A 23635-nucleotide genomic window follows, 5' to 3' on the forward strand; every position below is an offset into this window, starting at 1 on the left:
TCCCAGGGTTGCATCTGATCTGCAGACTATAGAGGTCAGTCGCCCTAGAGCAGTGCTGGCGAACATTTTAGAGACCGAGGGCCAAAACCCACTTATTTATCGCAAAGTGCCAGCACGGCAATTTAACCTGAATACTGAGGTTTTCGTTTAGAAAAAACTACTCATATATTAACATATTTTGTGTTAAAAGAAAAACACAATAACAAATCTATCCCTATACAAAAAATAGCCAACACTATTAGTTAATACTAACAAAATGGATATTCCCTGAATCAACAATCTACGGCAGTGATTCTCAGCTGGGGTTCCTTTTGAATTTGCAGACCTTTTGGCCTTCTCTGAAAAAGGCATCTGAGTACATTTCCTACCTTTGATTCACCTCTGCTGTACATGCGTTGGACCTATCTAGTCCAGCTCCTGTATCTCACAGTGGCCCACATCTATAATAAGGAGGTAGCACATACCCATCAGGGCTAGTAACCCGTGATGGACTTTTCCTCCAGAAATTTGTCCAATCCCCTCTAGATGCCATCACCACATCCTGTGGCAAGGAGTTCCACAGGTTAATTACATGCTGGGTAAGTGGGTGTTCCTCTTTTAGTAGGGGATTTCACTGAAAGGTGGGAGGCGCCGCAAAGCCCACACTGTGGCCCGAGCGCTCTGCTCCCCTCCAGCTATGCCATGCTGTGAGCTATGCTCCCCTCCAATCTAGCTTCTCTCCAACCCCACCATGGGAATCACCTTTGCCACAAACTCAACAGGCTGCCATCCGCGCCGCACCTTCACGCCGCATGTGAGCCGCCCTGCCGCATGTGACGGGAGGGAGGAAGCGCTCCCATTGGGCTGCTGGGCAGAGGAGCAGGTGATGTGAGAAATGCCCTCAGGCGCGCGTGGAGAGGGGGAGGGGAGCAGCCCAGCCCCGCGTTCCTCTGGCTTTCTAGTAATGAACTCAGGCGAACTCTGTGCTGGGGTGATGGCGCACGTGCCCACAGAGAGGGCTCTGAGTGCCCCCTCTGGCACGCGTGCCATAGGTTCGCCACCACTGCCCTAGAGAAAATGTTAGCTACGGAGGAAGGGGTGGGGAAGCAGTTGCAAACTTCCTGCATTGTGCATGGAGTTGGACTTGATGACCCTGGAGGTCCCTTCCAACTCTATGATTCTATGACTCCGTTGCATCACATCTCTTTAGAGCTCCCTTCCCCAGACTCCCCCCTCCTCCTGCTCTGCCACCAAATCTCCAGGAATTTCCCAATCTGGAGTTGGCAACCTTACCCACCTCCCTAATATTCCATCCCTATTGAAGCCCCCCCCCCCAAGATAAAAATGTGGAACCCAGAAATTTTGAAATTATTTCCCACTTTTATGTCATGCAGACATATTGCAATTTTGTATGGACCACAAAAGACTAGTAAAGATTTGAACAGACCCCTCCCTCCCCTCCCCTGGTTATACAGCAGACCCTCCCTTCCAAAGCACCCCACAGTCAAAGGTGCACTGATATGTTTGATTCTATCATCTTTTTAAAAAAAATATAATGGGGTCGACATAAGTTGGTTGTGATTTGACGACATCTTCCACACACACCCATGGACAAGGGAGAATGCAGAAGGGAGATCAGATCTGATTTTAAAGAATGAGAGTTCCTTTTTAATTACGAGCACTCTAAGTCCCCGTGCTTCACCTCTCTCCCCAGACCAGTTACGTCTATGCCTTCGACGGTTTTCCCGACTTCCTCAACACGGGCCTGATCCAGCGGGACCGCACGCTGATCGGGGCCTTCTGCGGCCAGGGCAGTTCCCACCCGGTCACGGTGGAAGCTCTGTCGGGTAAGCCGAGCCTGGCGGAGACAGTACATGGAAGGCAGGGACAGGCGAGAGTCCAGATGTGCCACCAGCACTTGATTGTGCTGTTGGATTAAATCAGTGGCCCTCTTCTGCTCCATGTTCTGTATCCTACCGGGGACCAGTCAGATGGTGGTGAGAGTCATCGAGAGTCATCGAGGCCCTCCATGAATCCCACCCCCCAAATAAACCTTTTAAAAATCTATCTACATATTCATGTATTTTATGCATCACTCTTCTATTCTGCTCTTTCTCCAAGGAGTTTGGTGCAGCACTCTTTATGTATTATTTATTTATGTCATTTATAGCAGTTGAAAAGAGCTAGAGTCCAGTAGCACCTTAAAGGCTAACAACATTTCTGGCAGGGTATGAGCTTTTGTGTGTCACAGCGCACTTCTTCAGATACAGCTATAAAGTGCGTCCATCTATCATTAATTAGAGAAGAGTGAATTCAGACACCCAATGGCAATAGCATGTCAATAGCAGGTAAATGACATTGGCAGGCACGATTGGATCAGATGTGGTATGCAGAGGGATAGTAGGCATGGCGAAATCAGCATTGGTAATGAGACAGGAATCCCAAATTTCTATTCAGTCCAGGAGAATGCATAGTCTTAAGCTTCAATATTAGTTGTAATTCAGCAGTCTGTTATTTATAGTCTGCCTTTCTCACTGGGACTTGAGGCGGATTATGTAGAATAAATCAGTCCCGTCAACCGAGTGGGATATTCCAAAGGCAATGCAACTGGAATTTGACTTGTGGAGGTCTGGAAACCAAGCAGGGGTGAAGCATACGTCACATTCAATGAAAGGAAAGGTTGCATAGTAAAAGCCTACTTACAGCTACAGATGATACGAACACAAGAGTATAGCCCCCCCAGTCTTCCACCCCAAGCCTCTCTCCAAATCACATTGTTGTAGTACGGCCCTATTGTGTGTCAAGTGACATCAAGTCACAGCTGACTTATTTGCACAGGAAATAGAACTGCACTGGTCACCGTGTGGTTCAGAGAGAAGTTGGGGGTAAAGGGTTAGGGAGTGTAGACTATGGCCATTTATGCAGGGATGTTTCCCCGCAGTCACCCCCACCGACTGCCCCAGGGCTTCCTTTTGATTATGCATGCCTTTCCCTACCATCAGAGGTTGCCTCACTCTACCTGTGCATTTCCATATGCTTTGCCTGCGTTTTCTGGATTCTCGCTAAAACAACATCCGGAAAACACATGCAAAACACACAGAAATGCATGGGAAGAGCGAGGTGATCTCTGGTGGTGGGGAAAGGCGTGCAAAATCGAAAGGAAGCCCCAGAGCAGTCGGCGGGGTAACTGTGGGGAAACATCCCTGCATAAATGGCCTATAACACTGTTTAGTTCGTACTATCTGTTGCTGTAAGTAGGTTCCTACTGTGTCCTTTTTTTGCATTCGTTAAATGTGTCATGTTAATACTTGCACTTTGCTTTACCTCGGGTTGCAGATTTCTACAAGTCAAACCCTTTTGCATTGTCTATTGGGTGTTCAACCCCGTTAATTGTGCTGACTTTTTCTGTGGTAATCCACCTCAAGTCTCAGTGAGCAAAGCGGACTATAAATAACAATAAATAAAAATTAAGTCCCCTCTCCCCATGATCCCAATTCCAATTCAGTCCATGCACATCTGGGAATTCAGTTTCAAGAAGAAGAAGAGTTGGTTTTTATATGCTGACTTTCTCTACTTTTTAAGGAGAATAAAACTGGCTTACAATCTTCTCCCTCTCCCCTCCCCTCCCCACAACAGACACGTTGTGATGTAGGTGAGGCTGAGAGAGCTTGAAGAAAACTGACTAGCCCAAGGTCACCCAGCTGGCTTCATGTGGAGGAGTGATGATACCAACCCGCTTCACCAAATTAGAGTCTGCCGCTCATGGGGAATCAAACCCAGTTCTCCAGATTAGAGTCCACTGCTCCTAACCACTGCACCACACTGGCACAGAATTCCCAGTACCCATCTCACTGAAAGTTCTCGTGACTGGTGTGGCATAGTGTGTCGGAGTAGGACCCTGGGCAACCCAGGTTCGAATCCCCACTTCTCTCATGGAAGTTCGCCAGGTGACCTTGGGCCTATCCCAAACTCTCAGCCTGGCCTCCCTCACAAGATTGTTGTAAGAAAACAGGAGGGGAGAACAAAGTTCTAAGCTGTTTTGAGTTCAAGCTGTGAGGAGAAAAGTGGGATATAAATGAATATGCTGTGCCCGTCCTTGCAGGCCTTCTGGTCATTTACTATGAGGCCAACTCCAGTGAGGCTTCGGGCTTCAACGCCACCTACACGGTCCATCGCTGCCGGCCAAGCTGCCACGTCAACCAGGAGTGCCAAGAAGGGCGTTGTGTCTGCAAGGGCAGCTTCACAGGACCCAACTGCCAGTTCCAGATCTGCCCGGGCAACTGCAGTGCCCACGCCGGGCAAGGGGTCTGCAACAGGGTGAGTAATCACTCAGGGTGGAGTTGTGCTCGAAGATGGTTGGGGGAAGAAGGGGTGGACAGGATGGGATGGCTCAGGGGGAACCGATGGACTCTCGGGTGCCGCTCCAGGATGCATGTGCCGGTGTTTGGTGCGAGGTCTTGTCCACAGTTGTAGGGCAGATCCCAAGAGTTCTCCTTTCTTTGGCACTCAGATGTCTTTTTCCCCCCACTGGAGGTGCAGACAATCCCTGACTGGGGCAGAGTAACATAACCCCATGGAGTGGCATTGCTGTTTATATAATGCTTCGGTATTCCCAGATAACTGTGAATATGTGAGAGCCAGCGTGGTGTAGAGGTTAGGAGTGGTGGACTCTAATTGGGAGAACTGGGTTTGATTCCCCACTCCTCCACATGGGCGGCAGACTCTAATCTGGTGAACCGGGTTTGTTTCCCTGCTCCTACACGTGAAGCCTGCTGGGTGACCTTGGGCTAGTCACTGTTCTCTCTGAATTCTCTCAGCCCCACCAACCTCACAAGGTGTCTGTTGTGGGGAGAGGAAGGGGAGGCCAGTTTGATTCTCCTTAAAAGGTAGAGAAAGTCGGCATATAAAAATCAACTCTTCTTCTACTTACATTTTTAGGAATGTTCTATGTCATTCTCCAGTATTTTGATAAATTCTGGCGGGTTAGAGAGACATATTTATTAAGTTTTAATCTGGTACCAAAATGTAACTTTTATCAGTGATTGTTATATGGATTTTTTTTATTCGTTCTTGTAATGTCCTATGGCCATATACAATAAGCCTGAACCTGAACCCCACAGCTCCTTACAAAAGACGAGCAGACTATGGACAGGCAGCAGCACTCGAGGGGCCTGAGTTGGTTGCGGTGGGGTGCTTCGGGTAGTTTTTAGAGGGGGCAGGAGCCGTTTTCAAGCCTTTACAGTGGCCTCTGCAAGCTTCTGACTGGCTCGCCCAGAGCAACGCTGGGGCAGATGTGATCCTGATTCCTCCTTCATACCGCCCCTTTCTCTCACTCCTCCAGAGCCTGGCATTGTGTGTTTGTAGTGAGGGGTTTGCCGGCACAGACTGCTCCATCCCACTAGATGCCGGCAAGATCGTCTGGGAGACCTTGATCGACACCCAGCTGACGGCAGTGAGTGACGCCCTCTCCTGGGTAACCCTAAGAACAGGCTGGGCATAACCTCCTGCACTGCGGGCTCTAAGTTATCCTCTGCATTATAATCTCTATAGCGGCATGAGAGGTTAGCAAGCAGACTTGTGTGTGGGCAGGGGGAATGTTCTGGGGTTAATTTCCCCTCCCCACCCCCAGGAGAATTCTCGCATGAATCTAACCCAGGAGTCCCCAAACTTTTTGAGCCTGAAGGCACCTTTGGAATTTTGGCATACTGTGGTGATCATAACCAGAAAATGCCTGCCGCAAGAGGCAGAGCCAGACACAAAATGGCTGCTGCAGCTTACCTTCAGTCACCCAGCAAAGATCCTCATGCTGGTGTGATGGTAGCTGCTGCCAAAGCAAAAGTTTTAAAAAATCTGCGCAGCCAATCAGAAGCCTTGATGAGCAGACTCCCCAGATGACCCCACCCACATTCTGAAAACCCTTGGTGGACACCAGGAAAGGTGTTGGTGAGTGTCCATGAGCACCACGTTGGGGATCCTTGTTCTCTCACAGTAATATAGCCCCTCTCTTTCCAGGACACAGCCAGCCGGTTCCTGCATCGTTTGGGTCACACCATGGTGGAGGGGCCAGATTCCACACTTTGGATGTTTGGGGGAATGTCGCTGCGAGAGGGAATGCTGGGTAACGTGTACAGGTAAAGACAGGCAGGCACGCTTTTCCCCAGAGGAGACCAATTCCCTGGTCACACACACACACTCCCGTCTTCCTTTGTGACAGCAGACGCTACTGCCTCTTCACAGATACTCCATCGCCGAACGCCGTTGGACTCAGATGCTGGCCGGAACGGAGGACAGGGGCCCAGGGCCCAATCCCCGCTACTTCCACGCAGCTGCCTACATTCCCTCCTGCAAGGCCATGTATGTGCTTGGAGGGCTGACAGCCGACGGGGTAGCCAACGATTTCTGGTTGCTGAATTTCACCACCTTGCAGTGGAGACTCGTACAGGTATCCGCCTCGCTTAGACTGTTGACGGGTCTCTGCTGACATAAGACCCAGAGCCCTGCTGGATCCAACCGACAAGTCTGGCTGGCCAGATGCCTCTGGGCGTGTGTAGCCGTTTGGGAAACCAATAATTTGTGTTGCCTGGTGAGGATAATAGAGCCAGGTGCGTTCCCTGTGGCGGCTCCCACATTACGGAATGGTCTCCCTCAGGCTATTAGAAAGCCCCCTGAACTTCTTTCATTTTGCAGTGTGCACAACCGAATTGTCCAGGAGGGCATTCTAGTAGAGGAGAAGAGCTGTGATGTGAGGGATCATCTCGAGAGGTGACCTCCGTTAGGAATGATGTGTTTTATTTTCCTTCTTCTTCATTACCAGCCCCGTGGGATTATGTTGTTTTGCTATGAATCTTTGCTATCAGACTCAGATGCTATCATCATTCATAACCCTCTGGCTGAAGGACTGAATAGCTTTGTTTTACTAGGATTCAAATGTTGTTATCTCCCACAGAAGGTATCTCAGTATGGAGTCAAGCGCTCCTTTAAGGTCAAGGAAAGCTGCAAATAGTTTAGATTTTTTCCTCCAATATATTTGTTCACAAGGTGTGACAAAACAATATAATGGTCAAGCGTTGATTATTTCCCAGAATTATCTAGAGTTTTAGAAGCTGTAGCTCAAATTAGAAGTTCCCACTGTTTTTTTTTTAAACAAAGCTCATTTTCTTATTGCTAATTAGGTGCTGTAATTGGTGTTTCCTTTTAAAATATTCCTCTGGCAGACACTGCGCGTTTGAGTCTCTGTATTGGCAATATAGAACATGCGCCTTCAAAGCTAAGCATTCATGGTTAGATCAGCTAGTTGCGTTTTTCTTCATAGAGCCCTTTTGAAACTTGGCTTAAATCATAGAGTTGGAAGGGACCACCAGGGTCAATGAGCTTGTGTGCTCAGCTTCTCTAGCACGTAAACCAGTAACTTATCATATGGTCTCCTGGACTTTATCTAAATCTGTCAATTAAGCTCTATTAAAATATGAGAACTAATTAATTGTTGGAATTCATCAGCAGCAGCTTGAGAGCACCAGAATCTGGGCATAGTGTCATGCTCAGAACTACCCCCAAGGGAATCCAATAATGAGCTCGAAGGACAGGAAAAATTAATAAATAAACTCAAGGGGAAATGATCACTCTCAATGGGGTCTTCCACACAGAAGGTCGCAACTTGATTCCTTAGTGCAGAGGAACATAAGATATAATCAGCCACACTGCTTCTTCTCCCAGAGGCAAATGTGTACTCTCCTGGGTGATCGAGGGGTGATGACCCGTTCAAAATCACTCTATCAAAATGCATCTGAAAATTTGTGAGACAGACTCCAGTGTCATTAATGTGGACATCTTTGGAATGCCTTATACCAGAAAAAAAATTGGGCAATGATTCGTCAGTGTCAAATCCTAATACTCTTGCAAGCTCAAGGTCACTTTTACCTACCCTAGCATTAAAATCACCCGCAATTAAAAAATCAATGGAGGGAAATTCCAATTCTAATTCCTCAAGGAATAGAATGAGTTGGTTCCAATAACCCACTAGCTCCCTCTGATTATAACTAAGCAGATGATTAAGATGATTCAGGAATTCCACTTTAGTTAAATCTACATAGCCCACTTGGTCCCCTAATAGAGTCCTTAAATGCTTTAAAGCCAACCACTTGGTGCTCTAGGAAGGGACCAGACCATTGTGGCTACACACAGTAAGGCTAACCTTATTCCTTTGTAACACTAGGTGACATTGTTCTTGTGTCTCACTGTCATACTTTTGGGTCAGATTCTCCCACAACTTTGATTGTTTTTCCTGTGTTTTTGAACACGTGATTTGGGCCACGCCTCTACCACAAGGTGGAGTTGTAAGATTAGATGATAAGGAGTAAAGACCATCTCTTTTCTGGATATTTCAGTGATCTTGCTGATTAAATTGTCCATTTTAGAGTCCATTGAGTCCAGCGCCTTACCTAAAAAATCAACTGTTTTGGCCATCAACAAAATCAGGTCAACCAAGTTGTCATTTGCTATTTCCATATTTTTCTTACTCCTCTGGGATTCAGGGTTTACCCCAAAAATATTTTCCTCTATCACTCCATCCATAACAGTATCAACAAAATCATCTCGTATGATGATGAAGTGCAGGAGCATTTTTTTAAATAAGTTTTTATTTGAAATTTCCAAAAACATACATGAAATTTCCATTTCCATTTATTTCCTAGCTCCTTTGACCAAAGGTCTTGAGCTTAACCATAACAATAATACATAACACAACACCAAATAATCAATTTACAACATGAAATTTCCAAAAACATACAGGAGCATTGTTGTTTTTTGTGGGGGGGAAATCACCAATCTTGTACTGTTTAGCTGCCGGTGGAGAGTGCGCTCGATTTCTCTTGCACATTTAATCATCTCCCTAGTAGACCTTCAGTATGCTAAGATGCTGATATGCCAGCCATACCATTAAAATAGTTGCCGTAAACAAAGCCTACCAGCCATACAAGGCTGGTTGGTTATTTTGATAAGTTCCCTCAAAATGATAAACTGAGTCCTTTCATAACGAATTTACAGCATTAACATTCACAGCTGAATGTGTTTTGACTGCAGCCACACTAACTCCTTTCTCCACAAAATGCTACGCCCAGCCCTCTCATCAACTAGCAGAAGAGAAACAGCACTGTATAAACACCTGATACTAAGCTAGCTCTCCTGTTCTTTTTTTATCAGAGCAAATTGTTCCGAATTCAGCTTGCTTCATATAGCTAGATAACTAAATAGTTCTTATTCAGGTTTTATTGGAGAAGATAATCTAACCGCTGCTGCCTTGCCATCGCCATCTTGGAGACATTCAAATGTTATCACATGTTGTGAATCAGCTTACTAATTGACTGAGAGCCATTGTAGTGTAGTGGTTAAGAGTGGTGGACTCTAATCTGGAGAGGCGGGTTTGAGTCCCCACTCCTCCACATGAGCGGTGGACTCTAATCTGGAGAACCAGGTTTGATTCCCACTCCTTCACATGAGTGGCACACTCTAATCTGGTGACCGGGTTGGTTTTCTTACTCCTCCACCTGCAGCCTGCTGGGTGACCTTGGGCGAGTCAAAGTTCTCTCCGAAGTCTCTCAGCCCCACCTACCTCACAAGGTGTCTGTTGTAGGGAGGGGAAGGGAAGGAGATTGTAAACCGCTTTGAGACTCTTTAAAGGTAGAGAAAAGCAGGGTATAAAAACCGACTCTTCTTCTTCTGTCATACTTGTAATCTGCTTTGGGTTCCAGAGAGAAATAAAAACTAAAAAATATAACAAACTTTAACAATAATGGTGGCATCTACATCTCTGAAATGTTTCCAAATATCTAAAAATATTTAGATGCACAAGTGTAATCTTTTTTTAATATTTCTTTATATTTGCTGGTTTCATTTATAATTAAAGAATGTAAAGAAATATTATTTAAAAACAGACCCAGTGAGAAAGGCAGACTATAAATGAAAATAAATAAATAAACCTGATTGGAAATCAAGGGATGACATTGGTGACTTATCTCTTGTGTCTGGTCCTCTCTGCCCAGTCCTAAAGAAACCCAGATTCTACCAAGCAGGCAGAGAGAAGGGGGCCCTGCCCGATTCAGTTCCTCATCCCACTTATTTGAGTCTTGACATTTGTCTTCTTGTTCTTCTTATCCCTCCAGGACCCCCTGATCCCGGCCGTGGCGGGACACACGCTTACGGCCCGGCAGGGCTCTTCCTTGCTCCTGATTGGTGGCTATTCTCCCGAGAATGGTTTCAACAAGAAACTGCTGGAATATAACGTGGTGTCAGAGAGCTGGCACGCCGGGAACCAGGCTGGAACGCCCCCAACAGGTAGAGCATCCACGAACCCCAGTGTGGGGCTCTGGGGGTAACCAGGAGGTCACAGGGTCAGAAATTTTGGAAGGGAACCTTGCAGTATGACCCCCGAGCAAGTGCATGATTTCCTTGACCGCCCGAATTCCTTGGACCACTGTTGCATGAGGCATAAACTGGAGAGGGGCTAACCCCTCTGGAAATGTCTGCCTCCACACCACAACTCTGTCTCTATGTAATTGACAGCCAGGGAGAGGCACAAATCCGAATCCTCAGCACCCCCATGACATGTACACAAACTAGCACATAGAACCCCCATCTACGAGCATCACCAAGTTGTAAATTCAATGCAGATGCTATTCCACTGAGCCACAGATGCTTTTCCACGACCCATGGGTGGTCTTCTCCACCTATCTGCCACACCCAGTTCAACACCACATACTACATAGCAGTTAAAAGCCTCAGTTATGAACCAGGAAGTTCCTCCGTCTCTGACACAGGCTTTCCAGATGGCCTTAGGCAAGGGATTATCTCTCATCTTCAGTTTCCTCATCAGCAACATGGGATAATAATACTGTTCCAACTTACAAGGTGGTTGTAGGCATTGCTAGGACTACAGGGGAAGAGAAAATCCTGCATAGGTGCTAAGTATTTCTTGTTGTCTTTTCCCCTTAAGGTCTGTACGGACACTCGGCAGTCTACCATGAAGGTACAGATGCCGTCTACGTCTTTGGCGGCCACCGCTTCCACGTGGAGATGGTTTCAGCGTCTCCGGAGCTGTACAGCCTTTATTACCCCAACCTGACTTGGAGCCTTTTGGCCCCTTCTCAGGGGCCGAAGGTGAGGCGCTTGCCGTCTGGCAGGACACTTCCTGCCCCCCTTCGTCCCTTCCCACCACTGCTGAGCTGGGCAGTGGGAGGGGGGGAGAACGGGGGGATTAACATCACCCTAACACCAGAGCGTCACTTTCAGCAGGCCCCGGAGGTGATGTCATTGTGTCAGATGATGGTCTAGCATTTGCCCAAAACTCTATGGTTAAACCCTAGAGTTTGGGGCGGACATGACAGCGTTGCTGGTGATATGATGATGTCACTTCTGGGTCATGGTGAAAGTGATGTCACCATGTTGCCTGTGACGTCGCTGGCAAGGCCCCAACGTGGACAGGGAGCCCTGCCACTGGTGGCCAGCCTCAGGCTGGTAATCCTTGGCGGAATTAAGAGTGACGCTCAGGAGGCTTCAGAACACAGGCCCTCCCAACCTGGTCTGGAGCTTGAGACAAGTGTTCTGACCCAAAGTGTTCTGGTGCGAAGGGTTGGCCCATCTGGGTTCCACAGTGCTGGAATTTACTGCAGTATGAACCGAGACAACAGGCCTCCGTGTCACAAGGTGGGGGCGATCCGGCCATCTCCTACTGGTTGTGAAAAGTAGGATATCCTCTGGCCATAGCTGAGGATAATTTTTTGGGCAGAACAAGGTGAGGGATATGGGAGAGAGAGAGAAGGTATACGCCCACACACATACCTGTTCACCTTAGCATGTGAATGCTGACAGAAGAGAAATGGTAGATTATGCCACTTCTAAAAACCTCACAGTTTCTTCTTGCTCATTAACAATGGAGCACAGCATCAGGAAGTTCTCCCGCACAAGGCCTCATTGAGATGGGTGGGAACCTCCAGGATCTTCCACAGCCCCCATTCCTTTTAGCAGGGCTTGCATGGGACTGCCCAGGGAGTTTCCAAGCAGAGCGGAGATTTGAACCCAGGGTCTCCCAGATAGTAGTCCATCCCTCTAGCTGCTACACTGCGCTGGCTTTCACATCAGGAACTAATCAGATTTAGAAAATGGCTCTTTCCTGCGTTCCACGATAATCTAGCCATATTTTTTGTGGAGGAAGCAGATCCTACAAGGAGTATGGGAGAGACAGAAAGGTATTGCTCCTCAGTTGAAAGGGCTGTGCTGCTATTACTATAGGTAGAGTATCCCTTATCCGGACATCCCATATCCGGAGTGATCCAAAAACTGGACCCTTCGAGCCGGCGTGTAGGCAGATCTGTGCTGCCTGCTTTCAGTATTTCCAAAAAAAATAAAATTCAGTGTACGCTGCATTGTAGGTGGAGACTGCAAGCCTGCCATTGTTATAAAAATATTGTTGAAGGCTTTCACGGTCAGAGTTCATTGGTTCTTGTGGGTTATCCGGGCTGTGTAACCATGGAGACACTGTCCTTCAGTGTTACTCCTCTGAAGATGCCTGCCACAGCTGCTGGCGAAACGTCAGGAAAGAAAATACCAAGACCACGGTTACACAGCCCGGATAACCCTGCCATTGTTAGTTTGTTTGTTGTTGCTCTTGTTTAACAGCTGATACAGGTATTCTGGTGAGAGAGTTGCACCTTTGCTTTCTGATGGTTCAATGTACACAGTTATTTAAAATATTGTTTAAAATTACATTCAGGCTATGTGTGTAAAGTGCATATAAAACACAAATGAATTTAGATCATGATGGGTAGCTGTGTTAGTCTGTCAATAGCAGTAGAAAAGAGAAAGAGTTCAGTAGCACCTTAAAGACTATCAAAATTTCTGGCAAGGTATGAGTTTTCGTGAGCTCAATAGCTGTGGCTCACGAAAGCTCATACTTTGCCAGAAATTGTGACAGTCTTGAAGGTACTACTGGACTCTTGCTCTTTTCCACTGCTGTAAATGAATTTGGGTCCCATCCCCAAGATATCTCATTGTGTATATGCAAAAATTCCAAAATATTCCAATATATGGAAAGATGCGAAATACGGACCACTTCTGGTCCCAAGCAGTCCACGTAAAGGATACTCAACCTGTACTAATCATCTAGATCAGATATTCAAAATGTTGATGTGACCCTGGGGTTGGGGACAAGTTAAGCATCCACTTGGGAGTGTTGATATTTGGGGTTGACAGAGAGACGTTGGCCAGACTTATCCAGGTATGATCCCCCCCTCTCTCCCTCCCCCTCCCCCTCTCTCTTCCCCCTCTAGCCACTGGCTCACTTCTTCCACGTGGCTGCAGTCCTGAAGGACACTATGGTGGTGATCGGAGGCCGTACAGAGCGTGAGAACTTCACCAACCACCTTTTCTTCTACCAGCTGAACTGCAACACCTGGATCCTGCCCAACAGCACAGGTAAAGGCAAAGGGTGGATAAGGGCCAGGTTGGAGAGCCAGGAATCCAGAGCGCTTCTGCTGGCAACGCAGAGAGGTGACTGCAATCCCCGGCTCCTGCAGAGGCAGAGCAAAAGGGTCACAATGTTAGTTTAGGGCAAGTCTATGGGGCTTCTTGTTAGTTTAGGGCAAGTCTATGGGGCTTCTGAAAGCTCTATAATTTGCACAAGAGCATGGGATACCAATGCGCCGGGGCAGGGGGATGGACAGGAGCGGACTCGGAGGCAAAAGCTGCCCAGGAAAAGTGGGTGGGGGGAGGAGCAGGCTCATTAAAGCCCTCGCCTGGTTCTCACCCACTCACATTATGCAGGAGGGGGTGGCTCACGTTCATCTTGTGCTACTGACCCAGCCAGCAAAACCCCTTCACTATTTGACCTTCTCTTCTGCTGTTCACCCTTCTCCTCCCCCCACCCCTCATTCAGCAGCAGCAGTGGTGGGGGAGCCCATCATGGAGTCCATTGCCCATGCCGTGGCTGCCGTCAGGGGCCGGATATACCTCTCTGGAGGCTTCAGCGGCGTGGCGCTGGGGCGGATGGTGGCTCTCTCGGTGCCCTCTGACCCGTGCCTCATTTTCGCCAGCCCTGAAGCCTGCAACGCATCCGGTGCCAGCTGTACCTGGTGCCACGCCAGCTGCCTGTCAGCGGATACTGGCGAGAGGTTTGTGTGCCTGGGGCGGGGTGGGGGGGTGGGGGCAAAGATGAGCTTCGAACAGTGGCCATCTTTGGGAAACAAAAAGTTACAATCTGTTGGTTCTCAGATGGCCGGTGCTGGGAGGTATGTTAGTGTCCCTGTGGATCTGGTCATGTGGTTTCTCACCTGCACCTTCAGGTGCCTCCAGTTTTTGGAATCTTTCTACAGTGAGAAAGAGAGGTTTCAGGAAACAGGCATTGCTTGCGTGTCGGGGAACAGACTCCTGTATCTTCCTGAAAGACTGATTGATTCCTGTGGTGGCGGAAAATGCCATCAAGTGGCAGCTGACTTACCGCTACCCTGTAGGGTTTTCAAGGCCAGAGATGTTCAGAGGTGGTTTGCCAATTGCCTGCCTCTGCGCACCAGCCCTAGACTTCCTTGCTGGTCTCCCATCCAAATTCTAACCAGGGCTGACCCTGCTTAGCTTCTGAGATCTGACAAGATCAGGCCATCCTGGGCCATCCAGGTCAATGCTGAGGCAAAAGATTTGGTTCAATTCCCCACTCCTCCACATGAAGCCTACTGAGTGACCTTGGGCTAGTCACGGTTCTCTCCAAACTCTCAGCCCCACCTACTTCACAAGGTGTCTGTTGTAGGGAGGGGAAGGCGATTACAAGCTGGTTTGAGACTCCTCAAAAATAGAGATAATCGGGGTATAAAAACCAACTCTTCTTCTTCAGCAGCAGACGAGGGCGGAGGAGAAGGCCGCCATTAACATTTATGGCTTCTCTTCTTTCCTGTCCACAGACTTGGCTGTTCCTTCGGGGGGGGCTCCTGCTTCCCCACCCCCAGGTCCGCAGACGAGTGTCGTCGGCTCAGGACGTGTAGCGAGTGCCTCGCCCAGCACCCCCGGGCCATGGCTCACAGTCTGGGCATTCCCGTGAGTGGCCTCCTGCCCAGCATTCCGTGTGGGGGGGGGGGACGACGACACAGTTCAGCCTGCAGGGAGCGCCGTGGAGCGCCTCCTGTCTCTGTGTTGAGAACCTTGAACTTGGCATTCCTGGAGTCCCTAGTGTGTGTGTTCTTATGTAGGGGGGTGTTATGGCTTTAGGATCACAGTGCATTATATGATCCTAACTTCACCAGTTCCTGCTTTAACCTGAAATGAATGGGAGGAAAGCAGAAAACTGGCAGATGAGTCTGACGTTCCAGCATGCCAAGTGGACAACCATTGAAAACATGGCAAGGAGAAAATGACAATGTCCTCCTATGTTTGCCAAGGATCACAGAGCTTCTGATATGCAACCCCATCATATCTCTATTGTGCAGCTACAGATCAGTGTCGCTCAGATCACTCGAAGGACTTCTGCTTCCTCCCATATTGTCCAGCCTGCCCATTGAGATTGTCTTCCCCACCTCTGCTCTCTGTGCCCCCACCTGCAAATGGCAAGCGAGCGGCCTCTAGAAACGGGGCTTTTTCAGTGGTGGCACTTCACCTTTGGAATGCCCCTCCCCCTTGAGACTCAGCTGGCAACCCCTTACTTTCCTTTAGGTCCCTGGCTGGAACATTTCCATTTCTATCCTGGTCTTCAGTTGAGCTGTTCCCCTCACCTTTTTTTTTAGCTGTTTTGTAATCTGCATTCAGCCTGAGACCCTGTTCTGTTAGGCTATGCTGATTTTTTAAAGTCCTGGCTAGTTTTGGGGGCTTGTTCATTATGGTCTTTTTTATGCTGCTGATGTAATGATTTTGTTGTGTTATTTTTACTTTGTGATCTTCTTTGGGCAGGAAGGGATACATTTTCTAAATAAATATATCACAAGGAGGTGCAGGTATGCCAGATGACTTACATCAGGGATCCCCAGCTTGGTGCCCGTGGGCGCCATGGCACCTTCAGACATTTTTCCTGGTTCCTGTAAGTGTTTTTAGAAAGCAGGCAGGACCATGGGGGGCGTTTGCCCAGCAAGGCTTCTGATTGGCCATTGGAGAGGTGATTGGCTGTGCTTTTTAAAAACATTGCTTTGGCAGCACACAAGGATCTTCACTGGGTGACTGAAGGTAAGCTGTGGCAGCCATTTTGTGGCAGTATTTTGTGGCTGTGCCCACCACACTATGTGAGCATTTCCAAAGGTGCCTACAGGCTCAAAACGTTTGGGGACCCTTGACTTCACCTGAGAAAGGGAAGGATAATTGTTAGGTGCCGGCAGCTGTGGCTGAGATCCCCGAGCGACCGTCTCCCTGGGAGAGAGCTTTTGACGCCTGCTTTCTGCCCCCCTCCCCCCAGGCCTTGCCGCAGTGCAAGTGGTGCACCAACTGCCCTGAGGGGGCCTGCATCGGCAGCACCGGCAGCTGCACCTCGGAGAACGACTGCCGCATCAACCAGCGCGAGATCTTTGTGGCCAGCAACTGCTCGGAGATCTCCTGCGAGGCCTCAGACTGCGCCAAGTGCACAGCTTCGGGGAAATGCATGTGGACCCGGCAGTTCAAGCGCACTGGTGAGGGATGGAGTCGGTTTGGGGGAAGGGGGGAGGGACGACCGCGACTGGGAGGGCTGGGCAGGGTGGTGGAGAAGCCTGGGAAAGGAGGCTGTGCCGAGAGTGGAAGGGGAGGGCGGTGTGGGAGGAGGGAGGGGCTGCAGGCTTTGGGGAGGGGCTGAGAACATGGATGCTGGACTGGACTGGCCATCGGTCTGCGTTGCTTGCTGGGGAAGGAAAGGCAAACGAATGCCTTGGGGGAAAGGGCCAGCTGGGGGTGGTGCAGGATTTGTGTGTGGCTTGAGAGTGGGGGTGGACAGAGAGAGTGCTGGCAGTGCCCGCCTTCTCTCTTCCTTAATCAATAGGGTTGCCAGCTCTGGCTTGGGAAATACCTGGAGATTTGGGGGGTGGAACCTGGGGAGGGAATCCGCAGGGCATAATGCCATAGAGTCCACCATCCCAAGCAGCCATTTTCTCCAGGGGAACGGATCTCGTTCTTCTGGAGATCCCCTGGAATAGCGGGGGAACTCCAGGTCCCCCCTGGAGGTTGGAAACCCTTTTAATCCACCAGGGAGATTCTTCCCGCCAGCGGGGCTGTGCTCTCCTATTTCAACAGGGAACCTCTTGCTAGATAATGCCCCTCCCCTCATCATCAATGCCCCCGCTCAATGCCCCCCCGGATTTAACCGCCTCTCGCCCTCCTCAGGGGAGACCCGCCGCATCCTGAGCGTCCAGCCCACCTACGACTGGACCTGCTTCAGCCACTCGCTCCTCAACGTCTCCCCAATGCCCGTGGAGTCCTCGCCCCCACTGGCCTGCCCCACACCCTGCCACAACCACAGCTCCTGTGAGGAGTGCCTCAGCTCCAAGGGGGCTGACGGGGGCTGGCAGCAATGCGTCTGGAGCGTCAGCTTGCACCAGGTTCTTCCTCTTTGTCTTCTTCGGGCTTGTTCGTGGAGGGTCTTGGTGGCTCTCGGCTGTGATAGTTAAATGAAACCTCCATGTTCAGAGGCAGCATACCTTAGAATGTCAGCTGGGGGCAACAGGAGGAAATTGTTGCTGTTGTGTCCTGCTGGTGGGGCTCCCAAGTAGCACCTGTCTAGCCGTGGTGGGAAATTGGATTCTGGGATGGAGGGACTTTTGACATGGCCCAGAAAGGCTCTTTTTGTGTTCTTGGATTCTTAGACTGTCCCAGAGGCGGCCAGGAAGGTTAGGCTGAGTGTGTCACCCAGCAAGCTTCCATGGTAGAGTGGGGATTTGAACCTGGGTCTCCTGGATCCTAGACTGACAGTCTAACCACTACAGCACACTGGCAGGGGCTCTCTCTGCTCTCTCAGTGGCTCTTTAGGATCGCCGGCAGAGGTCTTTCTCGTCACCCACTACTACTTAATCCTTGTAATGGGATTTAATATGGTGAAGATCCATGTGTTTTGTTTGTGAGAGAGTTAACCTTCACTGCCCATTGGCAAGTGAAGGCTAACTGCAGCAAGTGAGGGCTAACCTTCTCTTTTTTCCTTTTCGCAGTGCATGAGCCCCACTTACCTGCCCATGCGCTGCGCAGCTGGGATGTGCGGCCGAGTGCTGAGTGGGGCTGAGAGCTGCTCCCCTGCCTGCTTCAGCTTCCAGCAGTGCGCTCTCTGCATCCAACAGCCCCGATGCGGCTGGTGCGGCCTCTGGGGCGAGAACGGCAAAGGGCACTGTATGGAGGGTGGGCTGAGCGGCCCTCACCATGGTAGGTATTGGACAGCACCCAGCCCTGGCATTTCTGGGGCATCTCCTTGGGGGGAGACGAGTGGGAATGTGACCTGCCACTTAGGAGGCCGGCAACTCCCTGTTGCAAACGTAGCATCTCCAACTTGTGAACGGGATGCAAATCAACAAGGATAAGTGCTGAGTTCTACATCTGAGTAACAAGAATGAGGGACATGCTTACTGGATGGGGGATACACTTCTGGGCAGCAGTGTGTGTGAACAAGATCTTGGGGTACAGGTGGACCGTAAGTTAAACATGAGCAGCCAGTGTGACGCAGCGACAAAAAAAGGCTAATGTGATCCTGGGGTGCATCAACAGAGGCGTAACGTCCAGATTGCAAGATGTCACAGTTTCGCTGTACACAGCATTGGTCAGGCCGTACCTGGAGTATTGTGTACAGTTCTGGAGGCCTCACTTCAAAAAAGATGTGGACAGAATCGAGAGGGTACAGAGGAGAGTGACGAGGATGATCAGGGGCCCAGAGACCAAACTCTATGAGGAAAGGCTGAGGGAGTTGGGAATGCTCAGTCTGGAGAAGAGGAGGTTGAGGGAGACATAAAATCACAAAAAAATCACAAATTGCTCTCTTTAAGTATTTGAAGGGCTGTCACTTAGAGGAGGGCAGGGAGCTTTTCCTGTTGGCAGCAGAGGAGAGGACTCACAAGAATGGGATTAAATTACAGCCAGGAAGGTACCAGCTGGAATTGGGGGGGGGATTATAGTAAGAGTTGTTTGACAGTGTGATGAGCTACCTAGGGAGGTGGTGAGCTCCCTCTCACTAGCAGTCTGTAAGCAGAGGCTGGACAAGCACTTGTTAGGGATGCTCTAGGCTGATCCGGCATTGAGCAAGGGATTGGACTAGATGGCCTCTATGGCCCCTTCCAGCTCTGTGATTCTAACTGCCCTTCTCCAGGCATAGAAACAGGAATATTTTGAAAATCAGAGGGTTCCATAGCCTGCTGCGCTTGGGCCTGTGTTGCCCTCCTTCATGGGCAGGAGCTGCCCCTCAGCCCTTGTTAGGCGTGGGCGATTGTGGGAACGTTTCCCGCTGTTGTCTGCGCCCCGCACAGCTCTCATGGCGCCCTGCCCTGTCTTCCCACCCCCGCAGCACAGTCGCAGTTGTGCGAGATGGAGGTGGACTGGGCCTTCATGGCGTGCCCCCCGGAGAACGAGTGCCTGAACGGGCACCACGACTGCAACGAGACGCAGAATTGCAGCGACCTGCCCCACGGCTACAAGTGTACCTGCAAGAACGGCTACACGCTGGACAAGTGAGTGCCCGCGAGCGCATGTGCCGGCAGCCAGGTATGTCAGGTGGGGTGGGGAAATGTCCTCGCTGCAGGTCTAGAGTTCTTCTAGCCGGAAGTGTGGGAGGGGCAGAAGGGCTTTTCTCCCACTGCATACCCCCTCAACCGTCTGCAGGAAGGTCCGGGACAGAGAGCTGCTCCCCTTTGGTTTCCTGGAGCTCTGCAGCATCTAGACCAAACCATGAAATGGACCACCCATCCAGTTAATCCATGAATACATATTCTAACCCCTCTCCCGTCTACTCTTCTTTGCCTCGGATTGGCTTTCCCACTCTATACCACCCATGGCTGACCCCTTGAGCCCATTTCTTCACTACACCCTCGCTGCTTCTCTGCTGAAGGATGCCTTTTGTCTGAAGGTCTCCCCTCCTCCCTGCTCTGCCCCTTCCTCCAGTGACCAGCTTGCCCCCTGTTGGCACAGTGGCTTTCTTGGAAGTGCTGTACTCTTCTTCATCCCTCCTGCATCCTCTCTGGACTCCACTTTATGCTCCTTAACCCTTTACTTCTTTGCCCTGGTGTCCCATCGTGGCATAGTGGTTAAGAGCAATGGACTCTAATCTGGAGAGCCGGGTTCAATTCCCCACTCCCCCACATGAAGCCAGCTGGGTGACTTTGGGCCAGTCACAGTTCTCTCTTACCTCTCGCAGCCACACCTGCCTCACAAAGTGCCTGTTGTGGGGAGAGGAAGGGAGGGAGATTGTTTTGAGATTCCTTAAAGGTAGGGAGATTGCTTTGAGATTCCTTAAAGGTAGAGAAAATCGGGGTATAAAAACCAACTCTTCTTCCCACTCAACTGTAATACTCCACTGATTCTGCCCCAGCTTGGCTCAGATAAGAACACAAGATGCCTGCCGGATCTGACCAGTGAGGGTCCCTCTAGTCCAGCATCCTGTCTCACATTTGGGCCAGTCATTTCCCCTGGTCCAGCAACGGGGCACAGAGGCCGAGGCCTTCCCCTGATGTTGCCTCCTGGCACTGGGATTCTGAGGTTTGCTGCTTCTGAATGTGGAGGTTCCCTTTACTCACCATGGCTGGTAGCTGCTGATAGAGCTAACTCCATGAATCTGTCTAATCCCCTTTTAAAGCTGCCTGTGCTTGAGGCCATCACTACCTCCTCTGGCAGCGAATTCCACATGGATAGATGAAGCTGCCTTATCAGACCTTTGGTCCATCACGGTCAGTATTGTCTACTCAGACTGGCAGCAGCTCTCCAGGATCACTGATAGAGGCCTTTCACATCACCTACTAGCCGATCCTGTTAACTGGAGATGGCAGGGATTGAACCTGGGACCTTCTGGATGTCAAGCAGATGCTCTACCACTGAGCCACGGACCCTCCCTAGCAAATGAACACATGAAGCTGCCTTATACTAAATGAAACCATCAGTCCAGCAAGAAGAATAGTTGGTTTTTATATGACAATTTTCTCTACCTTTTTAAAGGAGTCTCAAAGCTTCCTCTCCCCACAACAGACACCTTGTGAGGTTGGTGGGACTGAGAGGTCGGAGAGACCTGTGACTAGCCCAGGGTCACCTGGCAGGCTTCATGTGGAGGAGTGGGGAAACCAACTCTTCCCCAGAGTAGAGGAGTGGGGAATCAAACCCGGTTCTCCAGATTAGAGTCCACCACTCTTAACCACTATACCGCGCTGGCTCTTAAGGTCAGTATTGTCTACTCTGACTGGTAGCAGCTTTCCAGGGTCCCAGGCGGAGGACTTTTCCATCCCCTTCTTGGTCCTTTTAACTGGAGATGCTGGGGGTTGAACCTGGGACCAAGCAAACGCTCTGCCACTGAGCCACGGCTCCTCGGACATCTCTGGCCTTGGTCTTTGGAAGGACCAAAAAGACTTTGCTGTGACACCCCTCCTCCTCCCCCCCCCCCCGGTCTCTGCCTCTCTTGCAGCGGGACGGGGCTGTGCAGGCCGGTCTGTGAGCAGGGCTGCGTGAACGGGACCTGCGTGGAGCCCAACGCCTGCCGGTGCCACTTCGGCTCCGTGGGGCAGAACTGCTCGGTGGAGTGCCAGTGCAACAAGCACAGCGACTGCCGGGGCGTGGAGGCGCAAGATCAGTGCCTGGAGTGCTTCAACAACACCATGGTGAGGAGGAAGGAGAGGCCTGGGGCTGGGCACGAGGGCCAGAGGAGCCACGCCCTTCAGCACCAGGGGCGGAGTGGCCCTTGGCCCCACTGGGAAGCGTCCCCGGGGGGCTGATGGGCTGGCGGTGCACCACCCTGCCCCGAGCGAGGGACCTGGCGCCAGGCGAGTACTTGAAGGGCTGTCGTAATAGAGGATGGTGTGGAGGTGATTTCTGTTGCCCCAGAGGGTCGGACCAGACCCAGCGGTTTGAAATTAAATACATAGAGTTCTAGTATTTAACTTACTCTGCTGTGCAAATATGTATGTTCTCATTGCTGCTGATGGAAGTATATTTAATCTGACACTAGGCTTGGTCTAGTAGCATGGACATAAGAAGTACTTATGGGGTGAGGTGGTGGGGACAGATTATGCAAATACATTGAATCAGCAAAGAAGCTCCCCCCCCCCGTGCATTCTGACACAGCCTACCCCCTCTTTAGTCTCAAGTACTGATGCACTGATGCTTCATTAGATAGAACTTCCTGACAGAGCAGTTCCCCAGTGGAACAGGCTTCCTCGGGAGGTGGTGGGCTCTCCTTCACTGCAGGTTTTGAAGCAGAGGCTGGATGGCCATCTGTCAGCGAGGCTGATTCTGTGAACTTAGGCAGACCATGAGAGGGAGGGCAGGAAGGGATGAGGCAGTACTTGGCTCTCGTGGCCCTCTCTTACATTCCCAGGATAGTGCCGATCGCCACTTTGGGGTCAGGAAGCAATTTTCCTCCAGGCCAGATTGGCCAGGGTCCTAGAGGGTTGGGGTTGTTGTTTTTTTTGCCATCTTCTGGGCACTGAGTAGGGGTCACTGGGAGTGTGTGTGTGGGGGGGGGGAGGTAGTTGTGAATTTCCTGCATTGTGCAAGGGGTTGGACTAGATGACCCTGTTGGTCCCAACTCTATGATTCTGTGCTTCTGAGTGTGGGAGATTGCTCTCCTCCCCTGTGCTGGTGAACAAGTCACTTTTCCAGGGATGTTCTTGCTGCTCCTGGTTAGCCTGTCACCCTCTTGACGATGAATCTATGGAAGAAGGGAAGATGTTTCGCCAGTTCCCCACGTGTGTATTCTGCCTTTCCGTGGCCCTTCCCCTCCCTTCCACTGCCAGCCTCTTCAGCTCTGCCCCCTCGCCTCTTCTCCCCCAGGGAGAACACTGTGAAAAGTGCAAACCACTCTTCGTCGGCTCAGCCTTGAACGGGGGCTCCTGCCGTCCCTGCCATGCTTTCTGCCGGGGCAACAGCAACGTCTGCATCACGCAGGAAGAGTATGAGCGAGCCCGGCGGGACCCTGCCCGCTACCCACTGGAGCCTGCCTTGGTGAGTTGCAAAGAGATGCACGGGTGGCAGCGGCCTCAGGGATTTGGGGACCCTGGGCAGAAGTTAAGGATGGGGCCTATAATCACAGCCCCACAACACAGAGATGTAACTCTGCCCCACCCTCTCCTGGGGTCAAGCTGAGGGCACCCTTTGTCCCAGGCAAGCCAGGCGTACGGAGTTGGTGTGAGCGGCCATGGAGCAGGCTGCCTGGGCTCCAGACGTGGCAGGCACTGAGCAACTCTTGTCCCTGCTGCTGCAGCCGTCTTGTTTGTGGGCTTCCTAGAGGTACCTGGTTGGCTGCTGTGTGAACAGACCGCTGGACTTGGTGGGCCTTGGTCTGATCCAGCAGGGCTTTTCTTATGTTGTTATGTTCACTGCATGTAGAAATCACAATAGGAAAAGAAAGATTTGAAATGGTTCTTTTTCCTACTTTTTGCTCCCCACCCCTTTATATAGACAAACATCTCAGCACCCATAAGGACCAGAAGCATCCCTTCCTCCCCCTCCCTCTCTCTAAAAAGAGAATGCTGTCGATTCTAATATAATTTGGGTACTG

At 50.4% G+C, this 23635-nt stretch overlaps 1 protein-coding gene across 2 annotated transcripts in view; it reads left to right on the top strand.

Moving 5' to 3' along the window:
- MEGF8 (multiple EGF like domains 8) overlaps positions 1 to 23635 on the top strand; it is a 66201-nt gene that overhangs the window by 37688 nt on the left and 4878 nt on the right. Inside the window, exons 24-39 of one of the 2 annotated variants that reach the window (XM_056846019.1) lie at positions 1694 to 1826; positions 4082 to 4296; positions 5321 to 5431; positions 5992 to 6110; positions 6217 to 6421; positions 10137 to 10308; positions 10967 to 11130; positions 13299 to 13443; positions 13904 to 14138; positions 14919 to 15051; positions 16394 to 16604; positions 17290 to 17504; positions 18108 to 18315; positions 19445 to 19607; positions 21545 to 21737; positions 22909 to 23079. In XM_056846019.1, the coding sequence (XP_056701997.1) occupies positions 1694 to 1826; positions 4082 to 4296; positions 5321 to 5431; positions 5992 to 6110; positions 6217 to 6421; positions 10137 to 10308; positions 10967 to 11130; positions 13299 to 13443; positions 13904 to 14138; positions 14919 to 15051; positions 16394 to 16604; positions 17290 to 17504; positions 18108 to 18315; positions 19445 to 19607; positions 21545 to 21737; positions 22909 to 23079 (2793 nt within the window). The remainder of the gene's footprint in view (positions 1 to 1693; positions 1827 to 4081; positions 4297 to 5320; positions 5432 to 5991; positions 6111 to 6216; positions 6422 to 10136; positions 10309 to 10966; positions 11131 to 13298; positions 13444 to 13903; positions 14139 to 14918; positions 15052 to 16393; positions 16605 to 17289; positions 17505 to 18107; positions 18316 to 19444; positions 19608 to 21544; positions 21738 to 22908; positions 23080 to 23635) is intronic. The other variant, XM_056846020.1, reaches the window with a different exon arrangement.

The sequence above is a fragment of the Euleptes europaea genome, chromosome 3 (genome assembly GCF_029931775.1).
Source record: "Euleptes europaea isolate rEulEur1 chromosome 3, rEulEur1.hap1, whole genome shotgun sequence".
Lineage (NCBI taxonomy): Eukaryota > Metazoa > Chordata > Lepidosauria > Squamata > Sphaerodactylidae > Euleptes > Euleptes europaea.